The sequence below is a fragment of the Myotis daubentonii genome, chromosome 6, assembly GCF_963259705.1.
Source record: "Myotis daubentonii chromosome 6, mMyoDau2.1, whole genome shotgun sequence".
NCBI lineage: Eukaryota > Metazoa > Chordata > Mammalia > Chiroptera > Vespertilionidae > Myotis > Myotis daubentonii.
The window spans coordinates 88,808,518-88,817,766 of record NC_081845.1 but is presented as its reverse complement, the minus strand read 5'-3'; the positions used below and the strand labels follow the sequence as shown (position 1 = coordinate 88,817,766).

At 43.6% G+C, this 9,249-nt stretch overlaps 1 protein-coding gene across 1 annotated transcript; it reads right to left on the bottom strand.

The window, feature by feature from the left end:
* Positions 1 to 3,451: 3,451 nt before the first annotated feature.
* On the bottom strand, positions 3,452 to 4,858 carry LOC132236560 (tripartite motif-containing protein 75-like). The gene has a single exon (XM_059699676.1). The coding sequence runs from the start codon at positions 4,856 to 4,858 to the stop codon at positions 3,452 to 3,454; it is 1,407 nt and encodes a 468-aa protein (XP_059555659.1).
* Between the last annotated feature and the right edge of the window lie 4,391 nt (positions 4,859 to 9,249).

Here is a 9,249-nt window from a genome sequence, read left to right as displayed (position 1 = left end):
GTTTCAGTATTTAGCTTTTCACTTGTCAAGATGAAGTAGTGACTTCTAAAATCCCGAGACATGGAGCCTGAGACTCACTTTAGATCGAGGGCATGCTTAGGTTGAAAATAAAAGGATGGAAAAAAGATGTCATGCAAGTAGTAACAAAAGAGTAGAGTTGGCTATAGTATCAGACAAGTTAGTCTAAGTCAGAAACTGTTACAGGAAACAAAAAAGGACATTATACAATAATAAAAGGGTTAATTCACTAAGAAATTATAATGATTATAAACATAGGTGAGGAGGAAACTGGTCTTGCAAGGCGTGTCAGGCCATAAAAACTGTGAACAATGCACTGTCCTGTGGGGAGGGGGGAAAGTTGTTGTCACTGGCCCCAGGATAGATCATCGGATATGGCCTGGGGACCTAAACACCTGGAGGCCTTCCTGTAAGCCCACAAGGGGGCGGAATCATATCTGCAAGACAAAGACCCCAGAAGGTTATAAAAAGTGAAGCCCTCTGCGTGTTTCTTCACTCCGATTTGGAAATTACTCCCGGAGTCCACTAGTGTTAATAAACGGGGTTCCTCCCTTTCTCTAGGAAGCGTGCTTGGTATTTCTTTGGTCTTGTAACATATGTACCAAACATCAGAGTTCCTAAATACATGAAGTAAACACTGGCAGATTTGAAGGGAGAAATAGATGGTTCTACCATAAGAGAGGACTTTAATACCCCACTTTCTATAATGGATAGAATAATAAAGAAAGAAGAGCAATGAGGAAACAGAGGACTTGAACACTGCAGACCACTGTCTCCTGACCTATACAGAACATTCCACCCAACAAAAGAACTCACATTTTTTTCTCAAGTTCACATGAAAGTTTCTTCATGATCGACCACATGTTAGGCTGCAAAACAAGTCTTAATACATTTTAAGGGATTGAAATAATGCAAAATGTCTTATCACAATGGAATGAAACCTTCTTCACTCTTTGAACACACATTCCTGCCTCAAGCTGCTGAGAAAATATCTCAAGTGTGAACTCCTCCAACTCCCCACCTTCACCCCCAGAGTGACTTAGGCTCTTCACCCCCTTCCTTACACTTTTGACTTAGCAGGACATGGTGTCGTCTGAGGTAGAAGATTAATTCTTCCTCGTGTTTCCCAAGTCCCAGGCTTTCCCTTCTTTCTTTGTGACATATGCTATCACTTATTTTTTTCTCCTGCACTTTCAACTTTGTTTCCAGTGGTTTCTTCCTCTTAACCCCAAATTCCTATCTTACCCATCTAACTAAAAACAAACAAAAACTTCCCTTTTTTCTAATATTACTGATTTCCTTACAGATCAGCTCCTTAAAGTTACTTGTTCGTTGTATCAGCAGACTATATTGAGATAGATGTACCCTCAATCAACCCTAATAAAAACTCAGTTAATGTTGGTAAATTCTCAGGAGGATCCTGGTCACACAGGTTGACCCCTACTCATCTGTGCATTGGATGGTCAGGGGCACCTGGGACACACGAGACATGGGCAGAGAGGGAGCTCTCCAGCCTGGAGATGCTGACCAAGGTTCCTCAGACATGGCTCTGCCTTCACTCCACAATGTGCTTCCCTAAATGGACTGATGGGTTTTACTTCGTCATACCATGGGGAGCCTGTGAATTAGACTGTGACGGTGAAACACAAATTGAAGGAACTAATACAGAACTGTTGGGGTCCAACCCCAGCAGGTCCAGGGGTCCCCAAAGGTGTGGACGGAGTCGGCGAAGAAGGAATGACACGGAGACAGCATTCAGTTGATCAGCAGTCTAGCCAGGATCTCTAGCCAAGTTTGTCCCAGATCTCCAGCCAGGTTCTGTCTAGGATCTCCAGCCAAGTTCTGGTGTTTATTGTCTTGCTACATCTGTATTTATACCAGTTGATTTTAATCCTGTCAATTTCTATTGCAAAGGTTAGGGCGTTTCTTATCTCCATTCCAGGGAGTAAAGATTATGTAGCTTAAGTGTGATTGTTTGTAGTTAAAGTGATTAACTATCAGCCTGGCACTTAGTTAAGGGGTTTTATCCCACCCCTAACTTCAGGGAAAAATCCCTACCTGGGGAAACAACCTTTCTCAGAGAGGTGACCTTGGTTAAAACACATAGCGCCAAGAAGGGGAGCAAACATATTAAGAACAGTATGCTCTATACGCCAGGTCCCTTGAAACATATGCTGTGCAGATGTTTCTTTCCTGCAGTGACTGTGTCAAGCAGCAAGGATGGACCGGCTTCTGGAAAATTCTCCCTTTTTTATTTTTTAAATGATAGTGCATGCAAATCAGTGGCCACCTCTCAGATTGGGCCATTTAAGACTCGGAAGAAGACTGGCAAGCAATGACAGTGAGCATAGCTATAAACATAGTGGATGGAGTACACAAGGAGCCCCCTTCCTGTAGAAGGTTGCTGGCCTTTTCAGTCAAGGGATTTCAGCTGTCCTCAAGTTGTTGGTTTGATTGTCTTTGTTGGTCTGGCTAGCGGGTGGTGTCACTGGCGACGGGCTTCCCGAAGCGTCAGCGAGTTGAAGGGCTGCATCAAAGGGTCCATCAGGGCTGTGGTTGATGGTGGTGTTGGTGTCCAAGGAGGAGTAAGCTGTGCCCTCTGGTCAGCTGATATGGAAGATGGAGGGTAGTAGAGAGAAAAAGATGAGAAAGCAAAAGAACTACAAGGCATGGAAGTGTTTAGAAAAAAGATGGAGAAGAAAGGGAAGAAGGCAGCATCCTGACACAGCCCTTTCCTTCAGCTGCCCATTTCCCTGTGGTCCAAGGTAGAAATGGGAAACAAGTCCTGTTGCAGTGAGAGGGCAGCTGCTGTCAGCCAGTCTCTGTCTTTACCTGGGTCCCGATCTGAGCTGGGTGTGGGAAGTGGGAAGCAGCCATGGGGGCAGGAGACCTCCCTCAGAAGGGGTGAGGGTTCAGGCTTCTGCAAAGTTGGGGGGATGAGGGTCTGTGCCCCATCTCTGTTGACCCCCAAGTTGTCTCCTGATGGCCCCTCTGCGATTGTGCCTTTCTTAGGTTGTTCCTTCCCTTAGGAATCTTACCCGTCTCTGGCTAACCAGCCATCCTCCAGGGCCAAGCAGGGTGATGTGAGGTGTGTGAATGAGGGAGGGGCAACGCCCCCCTGCAAGAGGTTCAGCTGGTTTAGCTCAATGGATAGAGCTTCATCCTGTGGACTGAAGGATTCTGGGTTCAATTCAGTTAAAAGCACATGCCTTGGTTGGGAGCTGGATCCAGAGTAGAGAGTGTGCAGGAGGCAGCCAATCAATGAATTCTCTCTCATCACTGATGTTTCTATCCCTCTCCTTCTTCCTTCCCTCTGACATCTATAAACATATATTTAAAAATAAAGTAACAATAAAATTATAATTTAAAAAAATTCTACCTACTGCCTAGAAGTCACAGGAAGAAAATGAACCAAAGTAACAGTTCATCCTTCCTAATCTCTTAAAACACGGATGGTAAGAGGTTTGGGATCACATCCGATATAGAAGTAAGGCTTTAGCACCTCAGAAAATGTATCCCTGAAGGAATGGATGTGAGACATGTCATTCAAACTGTAAAAGGAAACATGACCTATCTCATAGTCCAGGTAGATGCCAATCCCTCTGGGCATTTCCTGCAGCACAAGGGTGATAGGAACAGGCCCGCGAGCCACATAGTCACCATCCTGCAGCTGAATCGTCCAACATCTGTCCTCCTGTCTGAGCAGGGGCTGCTTTCTCTCCTTGGAAAGGGAGTCTTTACAGACCCCCACAGCCCACTCAGGCTTGTCATCCACCTGGACCTCCCAGTAATGTCGGCCACAGTCAAACCCTTCAGAACCCAGGACAACTGCATCGTCTGCAAATCCATTTGGATTCTGATGAACTCCTTGCTTTTCCCTCACAAATGTCACAGACTTTTTATCCTCAGACACAAGCAGATTAGCATGTGCAGTTTCGGGATCCAGAGTAACTTCTTCTCTAAATGTCTGCATGATTTGCAGCAGGGCCGAACATTGTGGAGGAAGACTGAATTCTTCTCTCTTATACTTCAAGCAATAGACATCTGGAGGTTCTAGGTTATCACAACGGGGGAGGACACCCTTGATGTTCATCAGCAATTTTACATCTGACACCACACTCGTCTCTGCCATCTCCTTTCGTAGAACTCTAAGTTTGGAAATGTGGTCTGAAAATGCAGCTTTGTTTGCAGTGAGATTCTGTAGAATGTGCTTCTCTTGTGCAGCTAGCCTTGAGTGAACTGCCGCTTGCTCACACTCTATGGATGCTATCACACTCTCATATTCAGAGGCTAACTTCGCTCTCAGCTTTTCCACCTTTCCTCTCAGTTCTGATCGTTGCCTGTCTTGAGTGACTAATAGTTTCTGAAGGTCTGCCAGCTGCTTCTTCAGGGGCTCAATGTAACTTCTGAGCTTTTGTCTGTGATGAGAGGCAGCCTCCTCCACAGGCCTCACGTGGTGGGCCTGGTGGTCAGGGGGCTGAGTGCACAGGGGACACAACAACTTTAGGTCGTCCTCACAGAAGAGGGTCAGGGCCTGGTTGTGCTTCTCACACAAGGGCCTCTCTTCCTGCTGTTTCACCTTGGCGACTATGATCTGGAGGTGCTTGGCCATGTCAACCATCCTTCCCAGCTGGGTGTTGCTCCACAGGTGCCTCTCTTTGCATGTGTGACGGCACACAGGGCAAGGGAACCTGTCCTGCACATCAGCCCAGGACCTCTCGATGCAGGAACGACAGAAGTTGTGCCCACATTCGATGGTGACAGGATCTCTCAGGATATCCAGGCAGATGGGACAGTTGATTTCTGTCTGGAGTTTTGCCATAGCTCCTTCACCTGCCATTTCTCTTTGTCAATTAAGGTCAGGCCCTGGTGTCCTGTGAGGTCCTTAGCTACAGAGGTAGGTGCCTAGAGGAGCTCCACTGCCCACCTGCAGCCAATCAATGTAGCTGGAGGACTACTGTCCTTGGCAGCTCAGATGTTGGGGTCCAACTCCAGCAGGTCCAGGGGTTCCCAAAGGTGTGGATGGAGTTGGCGAAAAAGGAATGACACGGAGACAGCGTTCAGTTGATCAGCAGCCTAGCCAGGATCTCTAGCCAGGATCTCCAGCCAAGTTCTGGTGTTTATTGTCTTGTTACATCTGTATTTATACCAGTTGATTTTAATCCTGTCAATTTCTATTGCAAAGGTTAGGGCGTTTCTTATCTCCATTCCAGGGAGTAAAGATTATGTAGCTTAAGTGTGATTGTTTGTAGTTAAAGTGATTAACTATCAGCCTGGCACTTAGTTAAGGGGTTTTATCCCATCCCTAACTTCAGGGAAAAATCCCTTCCTGGGGAAACAACCTTTCTCAGAGAGGTGACCTTGGTTAAAACACATAGCGCCAAGAAGGGGAGCAAACATATTAAGAACAGTATGCTCTATACGCCAGGTCCCTTGAAACATATGCTGTGCAGATGTTTCTTTCCTGAAGCAACTGTGTCAAGCAGCAAGGATGGACCGATTTCCAGCACAGAACTTGAGAATAAGACTTGAAAAGTTGATAGTTTCCACTCCTAGCCATGTTATGAGATACAACAATCAGTTCAAGAAATCTGTCAGAGGATTGTTAAATTGAAATGATCAAGACTTTTAGGGTAATGTTTGTTATTCACAGCAGAAAAAACAACACTTTCTGTTACAGAAGAGCAAAGAAATACCAAGCACGCTTCCTAGAGAAAGGGAGGAACCCATTTATTAACAATAGTGACTAGTGGACTCCGGGAGTAATTTCCAAATCAGAGTGAAGTAACATACAGAGGCTTCGCTTTTTATAATCTTCTGGGGTCTTTGTCTTGAGGATATGGTTCCACCCCCTTGTGGGCTTACAGGAAGGCTCCCAGGTGTTGGGGTTCCCAGGTCATATCAGATGATCTGTCCTGGGGCCAGTGATAATGACCTTCTCCCAACCCCCAGGGCAGTGCTTTGTTTACAGTTTTTATGGCCTGACAGGCCTTGCAAGACCAATTTCCTCCTCATTCCAAAGTATATACATTATATACTTCAGCACGTTAATGTTATTTTTGAAGTCTTGCTAATCCTGATAAATGCATACTAAGCATGCAGAACATATAAGATAAACTCTACAATTCTGTCCATGCTCTGTAGCGTTATGCAATTCTATTTGAATACTCCACAACATTTCACTAAATTTAGCAATAATTGATTAGGAGTGAAAGATAAAATTTCATTTACCCCTGGTGAAACACTTTGTTCTTTCTACCATAACAGAAATTTCCAGAACCCAATAGAAACAATAGAACAAACCAAATGTATTTATCACCAAACATTATCAGCAGATGCACAGAAAATACCTAAGATGTGAAGATACAAGGCTTAAAACAAATTACATAGGGTGGGAGGTTGCTATTGTGATGAATTGAATATCAGTAAAAAAATTTAACAAGGATGGGGGCAAGGATAGGTAACCAGGCATAACTCCAAGTCTCCCACTCCCAGACATCGGTGTCGAGGTCCTGATTAGACCCTTGTAACTGTAAATCAAGGACGTTTGTGTTTTCTGTGGATAAATCTCGAGGAAGACAAAGCTCAAGGCTGTTACAGGAAGAGAAAGCCTGTGGCAGTCACTGGCCAGTTCAATGAATCCTCGCTTGCTGTTTGAGACCTAATTGCAGTTGGTGGTCTTATTCTCGCGAATGTTGGTCCACAACACTATACAGTTGGCTGAAAGTATAAATCTTTTGAACATGTCTGAGACTGTAATATCTGCCAGATTCTATTTCAAAAATGATATACACCGAAAATTACTTTTGTGAGCCACATTTAACATTAAATGACCCCTTTATGGGAAGTATAAGTGTGACCACTGTTGTTACAGAGTAAGTTTATAGATATCACACAGCATATGCAATTCATCTAGCTCATCTTTCACAAGCAGGAGTTGCCAGGAGGAAGATGAAAACAGTATGTAATGCCTAAAGAGTTCACTGATGGGACTAATTTCATGAAAACAAGACCTTAAAACCACAGTCAACTCTTTATGATACAAGAACCACATGTCTCAGTGGAATGAAATAATTGATCACTCCCTCCCACAAGAGAGAAAAGGACAGATGAATGATGCATGTCTTAAAACTTCAAATGCTCCACGTTTACTGCCCTTGATGCTCTCTTGGGGAGGTAAAATGAAGTGCTAGCGATGAGAAGGGACAGGCTGCCTTGGAAAAATTCATGCTATGGACAGTGTTATAAAAGCACATTTTGACATGCTTCCAATGTTGATATTTTGTTCTGGAAAAAAAGGTGTCTTGTCTGCATACTAAAACCTGGGAGAGCTTTAAACAGATTAGAAGATTATGTTTTCAAACAATTTCAGCAGGTTTGGGCTAATTGGTTAAAAATGTAGAAATATAACACCTTCCAATTAGTTTACAACAAGTTATTGGCATCAGAGAAGATGAGAATTTTCCAGAAGTGTCTCGAAAACAAAGAGTTTTACATAATTGGTAGATGGAACTAAATTGTGAAATTCACAATTCAATAACAGCAAACAGTGTAGTCCCTTCATTTGGAGCCACCAACCTTTGTAAAATACAGTTCTCAGCTATACCAATCCTTAAAACCAAGCATCTAAACAAAGTAAGCTTAGATCTTCCAAAGTATCATATAGTGTTTAAAAAAAAAAAGCTTTAGAAAATAAAACACTTTCATTCACAAATTAACATTTTTTTTTGTATTGTGAAGAATTATTTGTGACTAATTTTTTGGAGAATATTTAGAAACATACTGCATTAATACAGTAGTGTATACATATGATAGACCAGACTACCCAGATCAAAATGCAGTTACTGCTCAGTATGTTGCAGCCTTGCTTTTATTTTTTCATCTCAGGAGGTAGACTTTAGCTAATGACTTTCCACCAAATTTACTGGTCACAATCTACCTTGCTTGATTTTTGCTACATTTGACACCACTTTTCTAATTCCTCTTCTTTCTTGGGTTTTGTGGTAAGTTTTCCTTTTTACTATTAATCCTTGAAGTCTTCTTCCTGGCTTCTTGTTTATCTGTCCCTTAGAAGTTGATGTTGCCCAGGGGCTCAACTGTATTTACTTCTCTATAAACTCCCCTGGAGCGGACTGGAGATGTTTGTGCACTACTTCAAACTCCTTGACCTTGCCTCTCCTTGAAAACATTGCTACAGGGAACTTTTTCATCTAAGAGAAATCCAAAATCATCTCACCCCACCAGCATCCTATCCTGGAGCTTATGACACTGTCATGCAGATGGATGCCTGTGGGAATTTGCTCAGTGCTTATGCAAATGTAACCCAGAAAGCCAAGGCAATGGAGCCTTCTAGATAGATGCTTTCCCCTTTCTTTCTCTGGAAGATAGTTCTAAGGCCTTGCCTGAAATTCCCATGGAATAGCACCATCAGTCACCTGTAGTAGGGACCAACTCAGTGATGCATCCATGTATTGGCTCATTTCCCACTACATCTAGCTCTTGCTATATTCCCGATAAACTACCTGCACATCAGCCTCAGCTTAGGTTCCCCCCCAAAGCAGGGTCTGAAATAAAGACATCCTGTCTGGTCAATGGCTAATGACCTTGTACTTTCTCATCTGCAGGTCCCCTTCTCCACCTAGGCCTCTGTCCAGGCTCTCTAATTGCCAATGCCCATTTCTACCTGACTGAGCTGCATGCAGGAATCTCAGGCTCCAACAGAATGAAACTTCTCTCAACTTGACCCTTATTTTTAACAAGAGGTACCATCATCAGCCACAGAGACTGAATCTGTCAAAATCCTAACAAGAATATGTCAACAAATATGAAAAATAAGCAGTTGCCTACAGACTAAAAATGATATATATCCCAAGTTTTGAGAAAGGAGATGCCGAGGAGTGCAGTAACCATAGGACCACTGCTCCAATTTCCTAAGCAAGTGAAATGATGCTTCAGGTGATGTGACAAAGGCCTCTACACCTCACATGGAGCAAGACATGCCAGATGTTCAAACTGGATTCTGAAAAGGAAGAGGCACTTGAGATCTCATTGTGAACATTTGTTGGATATGGGAGAGCTCCAGGGAATTTCAGGAGGTTAGTCTATGTATTGCAGACCACAGTGAAGCCTTTGACTGCATGGATTTTGAAAAGCTCTGGGTTGCTCTGGAACAGCGGTGCTCAACCTGTGGGTTGCAACCCCCTTGGCAGTCGAATGACCCTTTCACAGGGG